The sequence below is a fragment of the Scophthalmus maximus genome, chromosome 11, assembly GCF_022379125.1.
Source record: "Scophthalmus maximus strain ysfricsl-2021 chromosome 11, ASM2237912v1, whole genome shotgun sequence".
NCBI classification, from domain to species: domain Eukaryota; kingdom Metazoa; phylum Chordata; class Actinopteri; order Pleuronectiformes; family Scophthalmidae; genus Scophthalmus; species Scophthalmus maximus.
This window is the reverse complement of record NC_061525.1, coordinates 11,399,705-11,416,461: the sequence shown is the minus strand read 5'-3', so window position 1 is coordinate 11,416,461 and position 16,757 is coordinate 11,399,705. Positions and strand designations below refer to the sequence as shown.

The 16,757-nt window shown below is 41.4% G+C and overlaps 1 protein-coding gene across 3 annotated transcripts in view; it reads left to right on the top strand.

Moving 5' to 3' along the window:
- The window catches only part of esamb (endothelial cell adhesion molecule b), a 34,595-nt gene that overhangs the window by 12,377 nt on the left and 5,461 nt on the right, over positions 1-16,757 (top strand). For 2 of the 3 annotated variants that reach the window (XM_035622599.2, XM_035622600.2), the window contains 3 exons: positions 12,663-12,808; positions 13,935-14,136; positions 14,597-14,752. In XM_035622599.2, the coding sequence (XP_035478492.1) occupies positions 12,663-12,808; positions 13,935-14,136; positions 14,597-14,752 (504 nt within the window). Of the gene's footprint in view, positions 1-10,962; positions 11,306-11,522; positions 11,614-12,662; positions 12,809-13,934; positions 14,137-14,596; positions 14,753-16,757 lie in introns of those variants that run through there. The other variant, XM_035622601.2, reaches the window with a different exon arrangement.

The window sequence follows — 16,757 nt, the reverse complement described above, 5'->3', positions numbered from 1 at the left end:
TCTTGTGTACAACCCTTGTCTATCCCGTCTCCCTCCCTGCGTAAGACAGCTTGGGCTGATAATAAGATTAGAGTGTGGAGAGGCAGCTTAGTGACCTGGCCTAAGAAACAGTGATTGTTTATCTGCAAGGCTACGGCAGATAGACATGAGTGGGGAAAGGGGTCTCAGAGCAGAGTGTGGCTGTGAAGCTGCAGAGGTTAAAGGGCAACAGGCGCCATTCAGTCACCGCACAAATGTTGCCTGTAAAAAGTAAGCCCGGTTTTAAGTGCCGGAGCAGAAGACACTCAGAGCATCCACGTTCAAATCCAGAAACAGTCCACAGCATGTGCACACCTGTAACATCGGAAGATGCACACACAAAAAAAGGCCTTCTTTATTTTTGTGCATGCAAATGCTCTGTTTACCATCTATAATCGCCTCCTCCACAACAAACGCAACCTCGGCCTCCATCACCATCCAAACTAATCAATGCTCTGTTGAACTGTAGCAGAATTAAAAGCTTAACCCCTTTGCTGCCAGCTGTCTTCAAAGGACATAACAGAAGCAGAATCACACCGGGCACTTTATTGTGGAGCGTAAGCCCCGTGCAACCACATATCACATACTGCGATCACTCACCTTCCAAGGTTTAAACCTGGAATCAGTTATTTAAAAGGTTTTGCTTTGATTTTAAAAAGCTTCCCTTGTAATCAGGGGCGTAGAAGCGGGGGGATTAGTGGAAAAAACTACCCACGGTCGGAACATGGTGGAGGCCCTTAAAAAGCCTCAAAATAAAAATTTGATTGATTTGAGATTGAAGCATGCACTCATTCATTTCACCCACTGCCCTTTGGCAAATCTGCTTTCATTAAGGCACCAGCTTTTTATCAGTCACTGTGTTGTGGAAGATGAAAGTAAAGTAGCTCAAGAGGATTACACCAACATCGGAATACATCTCCTCTTTGACCGTTACACACGGTGAGTCTCTGAGGAGCAACTGTTCTCTGTCTAATCCCAACACTGAGGGGAGCATTTTGACTAAAGCGCAGTTTGTAATGCATTTACAAGTGAACCCTGGAGGGGCGTTAAAAGCCTCTTTGACTAAATCTATCATGTCAGTGTAGAGGGAGCCATTGACTCTTTTTACGCTATGATATAATCCTTGTTGATTCTCACCTCTCTTAAATTGCTGCTGCTCTTAATTGTGTAGAATGTGAGACCACACATGGACGAAGTGTAAAATCTCTCTTTCTATTCGACTGTGTGCACACTGGAGACAACTTTATCTTCTTTTACATAAAACATGCAAAATTGCAGGTACAATAGCTAAATCATGTGATCCATCACGGTGCAACAGTTTCTCTGTAGCGTGTTTATGAATCTTTGTCACTTGCAGGGAGTCTGTCAGTGGTTGTAAATGAAACATAATCTGTCACCCTGTAACAACAGTCTGCTGTGAATTTAAAGGAAAAGTTCAAATTTCATTTCCGACTTTGGTTTTGGTAACATTTTATCTTAACATTGAAATTTCCACGAACTGTGATCATGGCGACATCAACAACAGAATTCAAAAGCCAAGAGATCATTTGCTCCTGTGCTTGAACTGCTGTTTTACTGTTGCTGCGGAAATGCCTCCGATACTGCCTGAAATGTCGGCTCTGGCAAAAGCGAGTACAAAAATCTTTGAGGCGATCTGATACCACATTTTTTAAGTAGTTTCACCCAGATAAAAGTGCAATTTTTTTTTCTGGAAATTACCTTAAGTTGTTTGCACTGGATCGGTTAACGGGAAGGGAAAATATTATCTGAACATCTCTATTTACTTTTACATAAATAGTAAATTTACTATCCCTGACATCTGCTTTTATTTACGGGGAAATACGCTGAAGTTGTAACAACAGGCAGCTTTTGGCCGCATATTGAGTTTGGTGACCGTCCTTCAACCACAGGCCACGAGTTTAAGCCCCCATGACGGCGAACATCATTCAGCACGGCACTGAATCTTTACCGGCCGCTGAGCTGCTCTCCTGTTACTGACCCTGCACTTAGACCTTGCTGGGAAAAGAAAATTTCCCTACAGGGATCAATAAAGTGTCACATTAGCACAGTAATGCACAGCAGTGAAGTAAAGCAAGAGCGAAATTACCTGTACAAATCACTGCGCCACATAAATCATGACTGTTATTTGGCGAGCGTGGCCAATAGATGACTACAAGCCACTCGGCTCAGCGGTAAAATGTCACTCATGAACACTGCTGGCTGCAACTGCTGCAGAGCTGCACTGGACAGTAATAACTGCCCCTAAATGACAGATATTAAACAGATGCAGTGTCACAGTATCTGCTGTGTTCTGGTTTAACTCAACTATAATGAAACATGCATTTGTGTGATTTTAAATACCATATTTGATGTGTTAAAGATACACAGACTTGACAGCAGGGGATTGCGTGGTTTTAATGGTATTAACAGGAAAACACTGCGGAGGATAAATTTATTTTTAATACCCACATTTGTTCAGTTATTGGGTTGTACCATAAATTCTTAAATGGCAGCTTTTCCACTGAAGGAAGACTGGGATCTAATCTGGTTGGAGAATGATCTTTGTCACCTCTCTAACAACATGGTAGGTGACCTGCGCCGTGTGCCTCGTGAGGGATTTGGGGACAAAGGTGAAGCAACTGTTAAAGGTTTACTTTCACCCAAATTACAAACATTTGAAAATTGTTTATTCATCTCGGTGGCATGTCCCATCGGGTCTTGGTTACTTCTAATCTATACTCTTTACAGATTTGACTGTACACGATCCTAGCGTACATGTTGATGGCTCAGGTCTCTTTGGAAAATGTACAGCAAAATTGGGTTTGGACAATTTCACATATGAAGGAGGCAGCAGGTTGATCTGGTGTACTAGGTCAGGCTTGTTCACAATAGCAACATTTCGGGAACATTCAGGCGAGGGGTGGTGCCTGTGTGGAGCATGCAGCAGGCAGGACACGACGCAGATTTTCCTGCTGTATTCACGCATGGGTTCACTCGGACCAGGGGTCTGCTGAGAAAAGTCCCGAAAAAATGTCCTGAGCGTCATTTTGCGTTCCTTACAATACTCCAGATGTCAGCGCACGTCTGAAAGCAGCTTGGATGATTGTGATGGTGAAATTTTTTCTCTTAAGTGGGAAAGCAGTCTTTTTGTGATTTGGGTGTAGCGACCCTTTAATGTGTGCTTGCACTGAACAGAAAAAGAGAGCAGCAGTCAGGGCTCAGGTGGGAGGCATGACAGGCCAAGTCATTTCCCAGTGGTCTGATGTTGTCGCTCTCACCTTTGGTCAGGCCCCTCAGCTGCACTGTAGGTGGACATGTGGGTGTGTGGGTGACAGGGTCAGCGGGGGCTATCTGTCTCTAACAGGCTGTTTGATTTAATGTACGGTGGAGATGAGGGCCAGCAGGGCTCTGACCGTCACTGCTGTCCGAGAGAGCCCGACTCTTCTCCATGCCTGCGCCTTTGAAGATTTAAGCTCTCACTTTCATCGAGAGAAATTTTCTAACTTTACAAAGTTATTATGTTTTACAGGCCAGTGTCTCTCCAAAGATGTCCTATATCAAACAGGCGTCATCTCTCACGTTCTTACCCGCACCTGTTCCTGTTCTATTAGGACATGTGCTGTGAATTATGCCTCCATGTCCTACATACATGCTATTATTAGGCTTTTTTGAAATATTGATTTAGCCTATGTAATGGCTTGTGCACCAGGTGATGTTAATTATTAATCACCTAATTTCCATGCCTAAGGTAAAGATAGAGGGTGAGATGTAAGTTGAGCATGTTCTTCACAGATCAGCTTTATTACAGTGAATTCGAAAAATTCATTGACGGTGATACAATCCGTTTTCAATTTAAATCACTTACTTTCAGAATATACTTAAGAGAAAGGTCTTACTCTTGGTTAAATGTTTTTTATGACCTCATGATTTCATTTTTGTTCCAACGATATCATATTCAGGAGAAAGTTAAAGCTACACTAAACTGTATTATTTATTAACAAAGGCTCAAACGACTGTAATGTAAGGTGTTTCTTATTTCACTGTATAAAATCTATACTCAGGCTTTGTCAACATCCCTGGCTGTGGAAACTGACGATTTTCACAGTGCTTTGATTTCGCACATTAACTATGATATAACCTTTGAGGGCCTGGTGAAAGCTAAAGATTAATACCACACATGAGTGTATGGCAAATAGGAAATTGAGAGAGAAACCAGGAACAGTTGTGTAACTGTTGTATCTCTTGGCTTCGAGCAGTTGGCAGGCAACCAGCAGGGACGCAAGAAATAGTCCAACATATAAAACAGCATATATCATAAAACAGTGATTTGTTGTTTCAACAATCTTTGGCCTGGGTAAATTAAGATCAATAAATTAGCCAGGCTGATACACTGAGATGTTGGTATCGGTCTATATCTTAATCTATCAACCTAAGTATCAAGTAATTGCAGGGCAAAATTAGTTTTGAGATAGTGATAGAATCAGTGTCTCTACTGTATAACATAGTTTGTCCAACAAATTGTTTTTACCTGTACTATGTACCTTAGTCACAATTTTTACAAAATAACTTTTTTGTATCTATCATCCTACTTATAACTGTTAATATATTACAATACGACTTTTAAAAAATTCCAAATATTGTGGTTGGTATTGGCCTCAAATGTCCAGTATCAGTTGAGTCATGATTTTACCAGCCAGGCGTACGGACAGAGTGTTTCCAAAAACTAATCCCTATGCACGCTTAAGAAGGGAACAGTTTCACTCTCCAGATGTTCAAATACGTTGGGAGGCATCTGAGTATGTGATGCTGTAGATTATAAGCCTCATCCTGTAATTCCTCTCTGATGAGAGCTCAATTTGAGTCTGTAATCAGATCATTCAACTTCGTAATTACAGTCTCACTGCACTAAGCCCTCCGCGTGTCCCGCAGGCAGTGAAGTGGCGAGGTCGGGGGGGCCTCAACCGCCACCTTCCACCATGGACTTGTGCAGCAGCGGCCCTATCAGCCCTCACTCTGTCACTCTGTCAGCACAGCTCGCCTCGTGCACGGCAACACATGACAGATCTGGGAGATAAAACGGCCAACGCTCACCAGCCTGCCACACTAATGGTTTATAAATATCTTCTTCAAAGACCAGAGACGGTGTCAGAGGCGGCAGGGTGGTCTCTGTTGTGGTGTAACATCGCAGACCCATTTAAGTTCTCAGTTTGCCTTTCATTCCCTGCCACTAGCAGCCAAGAGCTGCCTGGAGGAGGGGTTAGGAAGGTGCACTGTGGGACCTGTGATGGACAGCTGGGATAAAAAAGGCCTCTGGCATCTGAGTCAGACTGACCAACACACCAAAAGCACAAGAAGACATCAACTACTGTACAGACTCCTTCTTGGATTTCAAATATTCAGACCGCTCATCACTTAATACGCGCACACAAACAGATTTAACCCTTTTCCCAAACTTGCATGATTAAGCAAAGTAGGTCCACAATAGGACTCTTTGTTTTCATACTCAAACACCTATAACCCCTGTGTGTGTGGTATTTGTATGTGATTAAACCCGCAGCCCACTGCTCCCTCCTTGTCTTCGCTGACTATGGAAACCTGTTTCTCTGTTTTCCATTTGTCTGTCTCGTGTTGTGCTCGCTCAGCGGGCATTGTGGTTAAATGTGCTGCATGTCAGAGCTGTCTGAAGACATGAAAGGCATTCAGCGTAAACACACAGGCGTGCCTGCCTCTGTGGCTGTAAATGCATAATCGTGCATGTAAATATATGCAAGGAGAGTGGGAGGAGAAACAGAAAGTGTGTGGAAAGGTTCAAACGGTCACTGAACGTCAGTTAGGGTTTGTAGACTGGAGGTTAAATTGTTTACGTTTAATCCTGTTAGTTTTGGTTTCACTTTGCATTTTAGGGAATGCAAGATGAATTTTGTATGACATATGTATGTCCTGTTTCCATCACCTACATGGGCTGCACCTACCTGCACTGTTTTGTAGCCAGGCATGAGTCTGACGTCGCCATGTTGTCAATATGGTGGGTACTGGTCTTTCCTTTTGAATGAAGAAAATTTTGTTGCCACTGCAATATCATCAGGGTATTACTTACAGCATCACCAACTTCAGCAGCAGTTCTCGACACTACGTCGAATGTGCCAGATGAACGACCTCAGCTTTCAAACGTTATATCGTCAGAGGCAAAGACTGCAAGCAATCCTGCAAAAATTACAATCAAATAGTCCGTAAATTACTGTCAGATCATAAGCTTGTTTGGTCACTCTACTGTATGTTCGGTACCCTTTAGAAACTTACAATTTAGTAGACTCAGCAGACTTTAAATCCTCCCACTTGGTAGTAGCCTACAGTAACTGGCTCCACTTCTGACTTGCTTTGACCTCAAGATGAGATTGTAAACATATATAATGAAGTATGTGCTGCGTAGTGTTACGTTGTGTTATGTGTATATATTGATACTTTTCTTTTGTCGTCAGCATCAATTCCCTTGTGCATGTCTGTGCATGTGAAAGTTGATACAAGTGAGTTTGAAGTGCGAACCAGATGGAGGCAGTGGGAGTTTGGAGGCATGTGTGCGAGGAGAATCAATTTAAACACAATCAAAAGTTAAGAGGGATTAAAGCGACTGTCATGAGATAGCACACTCAAAATGGTTTAAAATAGCTGCAGAGATTACACTAATGTAATCCAATTTAAAGGAGCCTTCCCCAAATATTTATTATTGAAGCACCATCTGTTTTAAGCCTGTAGGGTCAGTCCAATATGCAGTTTCACACCAACAAGGCTATTTTGTTGTCCCAAATTCCTCTCTATCCTGTCAAAAAGTCAGAGAATGGCCCCATTCCCCCCCCAGCTCTGTCATAATCTTTGTTCGTCCTTGTTTGACATAAACACATCTGGAAATATCAGCAGTGTCTCACTTGTTAAATTGCTTACTTAAAAAAATACAACTCAAGAGTCTTCTAGATTTCTTTACCAGGCAGATTAATGAAAGATTATAATGATGAAAAGAAATCAGATGTGCAAATAATTCATTATCATATTGTTTGTTAGTGCATGGCTCTACGTATATCGGGGTCATTTGAAGACTTTGTTGTCGCTGCTCTGACACAGATCCCAGCTCGACATAGACTAAATATTTTGTAGAGCTCAGACAAGCACAGTTCCAGCTCCAGTGTTTGAACAGCGAACTGTGATCTAATGATGATGATGATGATGGATGACGTCACTATCTTAATTTGTCAGACTTTCTTTTATATCAACATTTGGCGTTAAAGTTTAAGCCATGCTCTCAGTTTTCAGACACGCACTGGTCCTGTCTCTCTTCCCGTGGAGTTAGTGTTTTCTAGCCCAACGATGTGCTGCATTGTCAATTATTAGTAGATGGCAAAAAAAACATCTTAATTATCAACTATTGCTTGCTAACATTTTTACATAATCTCATGAATGAAAGACAATCAAATGGATCCAATTCTGAAATGGCATTTTGCTGTTGAGTCAGCAGGTATTTGCACAGTTCGAAATCAGGAAGCCAAACCCTGGCATTGGCATGATGTTGATTACCATTGTGATGTAAATTTGACAGGTGCCTTAAAATAACTTATGGTTAAAAAAAGTAACTAGTCTGAAGTAAATGCAAAGGTATAAAGATGTATTTTAAATACGAAACATTTTTGGACAAACTGTAGGGCATAGCATTAAAAAAAGTTTTTTTTAAGTATTTAAAACCACTCTCAGCGTCCCTTGTGAAGACCTTTGACCTTTGTAGCTTTCACTTGATTCAGATTATCAGTTCATTTTAAGGCACAGTAACCTACAGCCCATTTTATTGATGGGTGGGGGTGTAACTAGAGAGCCTAAAGGTTTAGAGAGAGGGAGAGAGAGAGAGAGAGAGAGGGAGGGAGAGAGGGACTCACATGTGAGAAAGACATGGGTGGAAGCAGAGATTACTCGGGGAGATAGAGTGGGGCTGGTTAAAGAGGATCAGTTTATCTTCACAAAGGCCTACATGGTTCCCCGAGGGCGTCGAGAGAGGGACCGACTTTTTATCCTTCACTTGATCACAACAACACACAGCAGAATTAGGTCGGGATGCCTTGTTAGACATGCAAATTACACGTATTTCAGTAGCAAATGAGACACCTATTTGTTTTATTTTTAAACCTATACCTGCTCAGCCCGGTATTTAAAATGTGTGTGTGTGCAATCACTGTGTTGCTGTACTTTATTCATATTTGGAGTTAAATGATAAGAGTTTTTTTTGTTATGGTCATATGATGAATTCTACTGTGGTTTTAACTCATAACCGTTTTTTTGGTGTTTTTTTTCATATGAATGTGCTGCCCTCTATAGATGGCTCAAGACACTACAGCAAAATGCCCATGTGATCTCTTAATTGTGCCCCAGCACAAATGGTCCATGAGTGGCATGGTTGACTTCTCTTTGAATCTTTTGTGCAGGTTTGCCTGGCCCGCGTCCCCGCCGTCTTAATTGCTGTTGCAGCGGAGACTCTGCCAGTATCTCATAGCCAGGACGCCCTGCAGGAAAATCAAAAACATTGTTTATTCAAAAGAGAACAATCCAATTAGCAGATATAAAGCGTGGCTAGGCTTAGCATTAGCCTTTGGCAAAATATAATTAAGAAGATTTTAATGAGGCCACATAATATCATATCTGCACCCCCTTAATTGGCAGCTTTTCTGTTTTTTTTTTCTCCCTCCTGTGAGGGATTTAAGTTGAATTCATACCCATATCCAAATCTTGAACACTCTGTCTGTCTGTCTGTGTCTGCGGCCACACAAACACACATCCCAGATGGAGACGGCCCCGGATTAGTGAAGATTTTCCTTCATTTAATAAACAATTGGATGACACAGTTCTGAGGATAAACCTGCTCAAAGAAGCACAAGAATAGTCTGGAGTGAGGAGACTACAGGGCATTATCCTGCTTCATCATGGGATAGCTGTGTAAGATTCAGAATCACTGTCCACCTCCTTCACTGCATGCCCCCTACAGCTGGCCGTCATTCACATCACGAAGCGGCGTAGTCTCATCGACCTACAGAATCACTGATCCTGTCTGATTGTGTTCTCTCTGGTACACAATGTATATTAATCAAGATGCAACGCCTGCAGAGCACTTTATAGCGTTAGAGAAGACAAGAGATCCCAGGCATTCATTGTCCACGTGGACTCAACCAGACCTTTTTCTCCACGTCGCATAATTGTCGTCTGAAATACACAATCGTTTTTTTTTGACGCGTCTGCGAAGACAGCGGCGGGTGGAGATGAAACTGGAGCAATAACAGGATTTGTGAGGGAAAACTTCAGGACTGTACATTGTGAATCAAAATAAGGGGGCCTGTGTGGCGACGGCTGCAGGAGCGATGATCATGACAAAGATGTTAATCTCATGCATGCACATCCAGGAGATGGCTGGACACCACTGACATGAGCAAATGATGGACATGAAGACACGCTTTAGGATTAGACGGAGGGACATTTTTTTGCATATGTGTCTTACACTATATATCAGATTTTTTGGAGGATTTTCATGTGTTGATGGTCAAAGCGTTGTCATGGACTCAGACCACTGTGACTAAATGTCCCATCTGTAGTTTTTGAGCTTGGTTCCATGTACGTAATCTCAGTCAGTCTAAACGGACATATCTCAATAACACTTGACTGGGTGGCCATGGAATCTTGTTCAGATATTCATCAAACCCAAACAATGAATCCTTATGACTTAAGCGGGCCCTTTTAGCACTTTAAGATAGATTGGCATGATGTTGATCACCATTGTGATGTAAATGTTGTACATTTCTACAGTACTTTGCTTTATTACTTCAAATCCACTAACAGTAGCACCAGCCTCAGGCCAAATTTGTGTTCACTCAGCGTGGTGACATGCTTAAAAAAGAAGGTTAATATAGTCAAAAATAATCATGTCGACATTTGTCATTGTGGGCATTGTTACGATGCAACTGACCAATTTGAGAATAAGTGTTGCTGTTTCTATGCAACCTCCTTAAGAAGTTGTTCAAATTCACCCTGTGAATTGTCCAAATGGAAACAGTGATGGACTTTGTTTGGAGAGGGGGACGTCATCCTTCTGGCATTGCACCGTTAGCTTTTGATACACTGTTCAGTTTCTCTGCTGAGAGTTTATCTGTTCACCCGTAGTGGAATCTTAACATCGCATTCTGTTTGGGTCTGTGTGTCGGACAGTTTTGTTGGAGGAAAGACGAATCTGACAGCATTTTAAATAAAACTCTCAAGTTTCTCCTACAGTGTCTATAATCTTTTTAAAAACATCATGATTATAAATATTTAAATATTTTTCTGACGTGTGGAGCGCCTCATTTCAAACTCATAACATGTGGAATCCACAAACGGGCTCAGCAGAGATGGCATGACACGAACGATTAACTGTAAAGCAAAAATGATCCGCTAATCATTTGGAGAATATAAAATGCTTTTGCAGTGATGATGATGCAGCATTGGTGGGAGAAGTCACCATGTGTTACATCATATCCATGTCCAGCTGAGCTCTTTTGCTCACGTGAGGTGAGAGGATTGAGCCTGGGATTGTTGGGGGATTAGTCAGAAGGATTTACCAGATTCGGAGATTCAGAAATTAAGGGACTGCAGCGCCACGGGAGGAGCGGGTTGACTTTGTCCCAGGAGGAATAAGGAAGCACAAAGTCAAAACAACTTCTGTCTTTCTTTCCTTGTGCTTTTTTCCTCTTTTGCACGCACGCACGCACGCACACACACACACACACACGCACACACACACACACGGACACACACACACGCACACACACTTTTTCCTCCTCTTCCTCTGTGCACCCCTCTGCCCTGCCCCACCACCCTCACCACCAATCACCTAATTCTCCTGCCTCTACACACTGACAGTCTGGAAAAGAAGGAAAGCGTGCCGGGCTGAACAGATGTGTAGATCTCAGCTGCCCGTCCATGAATCTCATCACTCCTCTCTCTCTCTCTCTGTGTGTGTGTGTGTGTGTCTATGTGTGTGTGTGTATTCCTCTCTATCTAACTCTATCTTCTCTGTCCTCTTGAGTACAGGAGGGACACTTTTTTTTTACAGTTTCAGTGTTTTCTGCAGTCAAGGGGTTTAGTCGGAAGAATACTCTTGTTTTTTTTTGTTTTTTTTTCAAGAGTATTATTGAACCAAGCTTCAAACTGGAGACACAGATAGAGACCGACTGCTGGGATCAGTTGATCCAGCTTCAGCTGTCCGGTTCGGGTGACGGGGCACCCTGTGAGTTGGACATCCTCCTCTCATCTATTTCTTTTTAAATTTCTTATCATCTTTTTCCTTTTCCATTTCGTTGGCAATATCAACATTATCATGATCATTGTTTCTTCTCTTTAACAACTTTTCTTTTGCTTGTTTTCTACATGAAAATGTATTTAAGTTTCCCGTGACAGTTTCTTTCTTTTTTTTGCACATTCTGGGGATTTAACGCCTTTTGTAGTTGGACAACAGAAGAGCATTGACAGGAAAAGAGGGGAGAGGAATGAGGCGACCAGGGGCGCCCCCAGATTCTCTGTTTTTTCTTGACATTCGTAAGCATAAGACTCTATATTCATGTTTAAGAAAAACACCAAAGTCCTTAGAGTGAATACATTTGATGTTATTCCTTGCTACGTATTCACTTTGAAGTAAATTGCTTTGAGATTTTTTCTTTGAGATATTTTTCTTTAATTTTTAAATTCTTAAGAAGAAGCTTTTTTTCATAGATGCACTTGGACAATTAGATATGCTTGCTGCATGTGTGATAATGTGAAACTGGAGTGTGAAATTTACCTTATTTTTCATGCAGACTAGTTTAGTGTAGTAGAAAAGGAATACAGGCAAAATTAATAGTAACTCTCCATAAACAGTCATCATAAAATAATGATCAGCTGCAAGACTGCATTTGGAAGTTAATGAGATCAGTACATAATTCCAGTACAGTGAACACTGTGGTTTTTCCAATTTGTAGATTTTTAGCTCTTTTTTTTTTATTAAATCAGAAAACCTTCCAACTTCTGCAGTGAAAACAACCATTTATTTAAAACGTTGACATTGTTTAGACACATCCTGCGGCTCAAATGTCAGCTATGCACTTTATAATGTGATCAGTCATCACATCAAATGCAGCAGAGCTATTTTTTTAAATGCTATTCAACTTCACGCTGAATTAATTGAAGCACAGTCTCTGCTTGCAATGATACATGTGTTTGTTTGTGTTACATGTTCCTTCATTCTGAGCAGCTTTCCATATCACACATCAGTGCACAGCCAGCTCACTTTTAACGATTCATAATGGTTTGATTTAGCATTATTTCCTCATTCACTCAAATTAAAAACACGATTATTAACACGATTTAAATGATTTCATCTTTTCACTGTTCCATTCATCCGTGGGTTTTGATGTGTTGGTCAGGAAAAAAAATGGCTTTAGGATTTTAGGATTTTTTTGTTTTTCCACCAATTGAATCGAGACAACAAATGTTAACACTGTATATATATATATATAAAAGTTATCTTGCTTACCCCAAATCAAGATCATAAAAAACAAAATCACAGATTTGATTAACCGTTTCCCTCCCGGTCTGTGTTTTTGTTCCAGGTGACAGCCACAAGGTGGAGATCCCCAGAAAGGAGATCGAGGTGGTGAAAGGGGAGATGGTGGTGTTACACGCCTGGTACAGCCCCAAATCCGACATTTCCAGGAACTCTGTCATTTGGAATTTCATTGGGAATAAGTCGGGGCAGGTGAGAAGGTCGAAAGATGAATCTGCGATGATCTGCTGTATAGTTCACCTTGCTCTGACCTCTAGTGGAGCAGAGAAAGGAGAGCCTCTTTAAAGGGATTAACATCAAGTTCAGCGAGTTTGCTAATCCTCATGCTACTGTAGCAGAACAACTACAAACCAACAATTATATTAATACTTAAGTTAGTTTTCCAGCAAAACTAGCATAGATAGCATAGAAAACCAAATGAAAACCAGCTACACCGATCAACCAAAGGTAAATGGGTTTATTGTGTTGGCAAATGGTGGTGTACCATCAGTCATTTGATTAAAAACTTCATTTTAAAGTCTAAGTTATCATTTTTAATTTAAATTTTGTTATTTTCCATCGCGTCATGGCTCGGCTAATTCAAAAATACACAGATGAGCCACAAGATTAAAACCAGATACCAGTTTTAGTCTTGTGGCTGATCACAAATATCCGTTCTATCCCACATCCTAATATCATGCGAGAGGAAATGAGTAATTTTTTTTTGTATTGCATGACACTGGTACATCCAGAGAACATATCTAGTTGTGTGTAAGGTGAAAAAAGATGATCTGTGGAGATTAGGATTATTGCCAACGCCACCGCTGATGTCTAACACACAGCAGAAGGAAGGATGGATGAGTGATATTAATGAACGGATGATACTGCAGTGATGACCTTAGTAGCACGAACTGCTGGTGAAACATATCTGCACATACAGTATGTGTGTGTGTGTGTGTGTGTCAGAGAGAGGGAGTGTGTTGGGTCTTTGCATGATTATGATAATCTAAACAGTTTCAATGTTCGATGTCTGTGAGCTTAGTGCAAACAGAAAATCAGCCTAAAATTCAACATCAACCATCTGTACATGTCAGGATTATCTTTATGAAGGATGTTGATTTCTGTCACACTTTTAATCTGCACATCCTCAAATGGCTGCAGTGAATCAAAATGAAATATATGTATATTTTATTTGAATCACAAAATGTCAAGAGTGTTTTTTATTTTACAGGATAATAAGGACTCTGTCATCACATAACTGTTGATATTAGTTATTACTAATGTATTTTGTGCGATGATACTATACAAGTGTTGCCATGAACGTGTTTCCTCTGTGCAGGTGATAAACTTCAGCTCAGGTGAGGTCGGGCTCGGCCAGAGCGAGTTCACCACGAGGGTGGGCTTCAGTGTGGCCATGCCCTCGGCGAACCTCTCCATCTACATCAACAACACCCAGGAGTCGGACTCTGGACGCTATGTCTGCAGTGTCCTCATCCCCAGACATAATGGCCTTTACGGAGAGATACACCTTAATGTCAAAGGTAAAGGAGCGCAGCGTCAGAGCAATTCCAGAGGTCACATTTAATCAGAGCAGTCTGCACCGCGGCTCACACATTCCGCTGGATTTGGAAATCCACCCAGAGTAAATGCTGAACATATTTTGAAGGATTTTGGATTGGACCAGTCTGTTAAAAAATCTTGTATTTGTGTGAGTAAGCACTGTACAAATAAAACTCATCTGCTGTTTAGGGATTCACATGGCTCTGAGGCCATTATGTCATCCTCCAGCAGCAGATGGGACAAAGGCGGGGGGGGGGGGGGGGGGGGGGGGGGTAAAAACCTTTACTTTTTTGCAATATGGCTGCTGGACTGAAAAATGTTCATGTCACTGGCAGTGGATTAACACTAATGTACAGGTTCAATAAGGGGTCATTGATCCTGTATCCATATATTACAGGTTTAAATGTGTAACACTGTGTGTCTGTCTGCACCCCCCTCCAGTCCCTCCCTCTCCCCCAGTGTGCACCATGACAGGAAACCCCGTGGTGAAGGGCAACGTGACTCTGAGCTGTAAGTCCAGTCACGGAAAACCCGTCCCACAGTACAAATGGACCAAGGCTGCACCCATGTCCGAGGTATTCTTCTCGCCGATGCAGAGTGAGTATTTTCTGAGCTCATAACGAGGATGCAACTTTTCAACGTAAATGGTCTGTTGGTCCAAATGACCAAAAAAACGACAAAACAATCACTTACTCACGTGTACATTGCGTAGTATGAACTATCAACATAGATTATTTTCATTTATTTGCCCAGACTTTGAGATTCATGTTGTCATCCGCATTGAAAAAATGTTATTTCACACAAAAATGGCTTACAGCATGTTCTATGTTTCAGTTTCTTGCTAAATAAAACTGTCCAGGTGTCAAAATCCTTATGAGAGAAGAGAGGAGTTGATAAATCGGTTGATTGGATTATTTAAGGCCTTATTACCGTATTATTTGCCTCAGGTCACACCCAGGTTCCTTCAGTTTATTGGTGCTGGTTTTTGTGGATGTGTGCAACCTGAGAGGAAGGATAGTGAAAATTCACCTACACGCTCTCTGCATGCTTTTTAGGTTTAAAAACTCAAATCTCAAACTAGATTTATGTTTGATATTGCAATAAAATATGATAGAATTTCCCAATAAACTGCAGAAACATGATTTTAAGAATGGTTAGTACTTAAACAATGCTAATTTATATAACATTCTTTGTTGCTGTTAATCTACCATTGGTATGGACAGCACTCATTGCTTTCTAGATGTATGGACTAATGCAATTTTTTTTGTAATTGGCAATTATTTTTTGCCTTTTTTTGGTTGAGGTGTGACTATTTGACTCTGACCAGCTCTGAAACCAATAGTATGCCATCATACGCAACTGAATCAAACACTGGCTCCTCGTTTCAGATTCAGGCATGACGTGATTATTATTATTATTATAATTATTATCACGATTATTATTTTAACATTCAAATAAGACAGGTGAGTGTCAGCTAGCCTAACTGTACAGTAAATGGCAGACATGTTTCAAACAGACGTACTATTCTCAGAGAAGTGATCTGCACATCTAAATGTCATGCACCTTGCTCTTGATCCTAGCACCTCACATGCAGACGGAGCCAAATTTCATGTCCTCAAACCATGTACCATGCCATTGCTTTCAGCGTGAAATCCTCTTTGCCGATTGAGACGCCCAGTATACGGCGCTCCGTGTAAAAGAGAAGAAAAATGCATTCCTGCAAGCTGTGCATGTTGCATGATGTCGCAGACGTTTGTTTCCAGATAATGCTGTGGAGACAACGCCATCTGTTTCTGAACAACAGGACTTAGGCTGATTGATTGAGTATTGACTTAACTGCTTTGATCTCTGGCCTTCATCTCTTTATAGCAGAAAAGTCCCCAGACTGATAAAATGAAAACTACTCCCTCTGATTGTGCATTGACCCAGAGTTTTGTAGTGCGCAGTGTGTCTGCACCTCTCACATGCCCTCAGCATGTTCAAGTTCAAACTCAGTGCTCATCTTTTTTCTCTGCACTGGTGTATGCTCTCTCTGTGCCATCACTGTCAAAAATCTCTCCTTTTCTGTTTATTCTCGCTGCTGATATTCTCTCCCGTTTCTCCTAATTTCATGTTGACCTCGGTGCCTTATCTAACAAGACCCATGTCATAACTTAATCGGCTCCTCTAAGAGGCATAAGTTGGATTTGGGGACTGAGTGTGCGGCGCATCTCACTCTGTCACCCTGTCCCATCACTCTACCTATCACTCCTCCCCCACCTCTCATTCATGCTCCCTCTTTCTCTGCCATCTTTCCTTCTGCAAAAAAACCCACAAAAAAACCCAGAATGGAGAACCTGCCCCCAGCCCATGCTTGTGCTTGGGTTCATGGGTAAGGATTTTTCCCTCATACATTTTCCACTTATTTCCTTCACTCCATCCAACCCTCGCCCGCAAACTGCGACCTCCTGAGGAGTCACAGTTTCTGGAACACGTCAACATGTCACTCCCCGAATATCAGCTGTAGAAAGGCTTTAAAGGCAAAAAAATCAACCCAATTTCAAAGTATGCTAATTGGATTATGGTTCAGAAATTCTTACTAACTACTGTAAAAAAAAAAAAT